This window comes from Micropterus dolomieu, linkage group LG02 (assembly GCF_021292245.1).
Source record: "Micropterus dolomieu isolate WLL.071019.BEF.003 ecotype Adirondacks linkage group LG02, ASM2129224v1, whole genome shotgun sequence".
Lineage (NCBI taxonomy): Eukaryota > Metazoa > Chordata > Actinopteri > Centrarchiformes > Centrarchidae > Micropterus > Micropterus dolomieu.
Window position 1 is genome coordinate 13,836,826 of NC_060151.1, and position 1,328 is coordinate 13,838,153.

Genomic DNA, 1,328 nt, shown 5'->3' on the forward strand with positions numbered 1-1,328 from the left:
AGGCGATAATGACAAAATTACCTCACCTAGTCAGCCATTAGGACGGTTAGTCAAAGTTGCAACTGCATTAGTGAACTATGCTAGCTACTAAAACAACTTATAAACTATTGTGAAAGTCTTCACATGATGTAGACTGTACTTAAAATTAAAATATGTGTTTATCAGCCTAAAACCTGTTGCGCAAATTATACTGAAACATCCAACTCAAATCCAGTTCCTCCCTGTGAGGAGGAGTCAATGCAAAACTCAGATGTCTTCCACCTCTACTTATCTGACTGCAGAGAGGATGACAGAGAACAGTGGACACACAGTTTAACATGATGGACTATAGGACAGGACTGCTGCTTTTAACTGTCTGCTGGGCAGGTGAAGATCTTCACTGATCTTAATTTAGTTAAGTTTAGTTTTCTTGTAATGTTTGTTGCATGTGATTATTTTCTTTGCTGTCTTGACAGGTGTTGATGGTCAGACTCTGACAGAATCTGAACCAGCGGTTAAACGGCCTGGAGAATCTCACAGATTGACCTGTACAACCTCTGGAATATCATTCAGCAGCAACTGGATGGCCTGGATCAGACAGGCTCCTGGAAAAGGACTGGAGTGGGTTGCTACTGATGCTGGTGGCAGCAGCAAATACTACTCTCAGTCAGTCCAAGGCCGTTTTACCATCTCCAGAGACAACAGCAAAGAGCAGCTGTATCTGCAGATGAACAGTCTGAAGACTGAAGATTCTGCTGTTTATTATTGTGCTCGAGAGCCACAGTGACTGGAGTTGGTTGAGCAGCTGTACAAAATCCTACAGTACTCATCTTTACTGTGCTGATAGATCCTGAGAAAGACTTCTGTTTGTCTTTGAACTTTGTTATTATCATTGTTATCATGGAAGAATATACAAGTGCATCAAAAAATAAATAACCACATTAAAAAAAAATGTTGAGCTGCACCAAAACATCTGTGCATTCATCAAACCTTACCATCAGGTTTCAAATTCAAATTAAATTATTGTAAAAATATGAACTCTCACATACATGTCAGGACAGGGGGCCAGAACTCAAACAAAGACCAGAGTGTCAGTTCAAATAAAGGAGAATTTATTTAAAACAAGCACAAACGGAGATGTGGGCTGGGCCGTAGATGTTCTGGTTGGCCTGAGGGTTTGGGGTCTGGGTTCTGGTGCTCTAGGTCTCGTGGGGCTGGTGAGTAATCAGAGTCCAGGGTCCAAGCTGGTACTCTGGAGTCAAGACAGGAAAAAAAACTAGTTAACTCTCAGGATCTCAAAAAACAAGATAAGTTTCAGATTCAGTTTTCAGATAAGATTCAGAAAGTTC

The 1,328-nt window shown here is 41.0% G+C and overlaps 1 gene segment (V, D, J or C); it reads left to right on the forward strand.

The window, feature by feature from the left end:
- The first annotated feature begins 317 nt into the window (after positions 1–317).
- Positions 318–879, forward strand: LOC123987241. The segment is given in 2 exon segments: positions 318–366; positions 456–879. Coding segments are annotated over 2 exon segments (360 nt in total).
- The last annotated feature ends 449 nt before the right edge of the window (positions 880–1,328 follow it).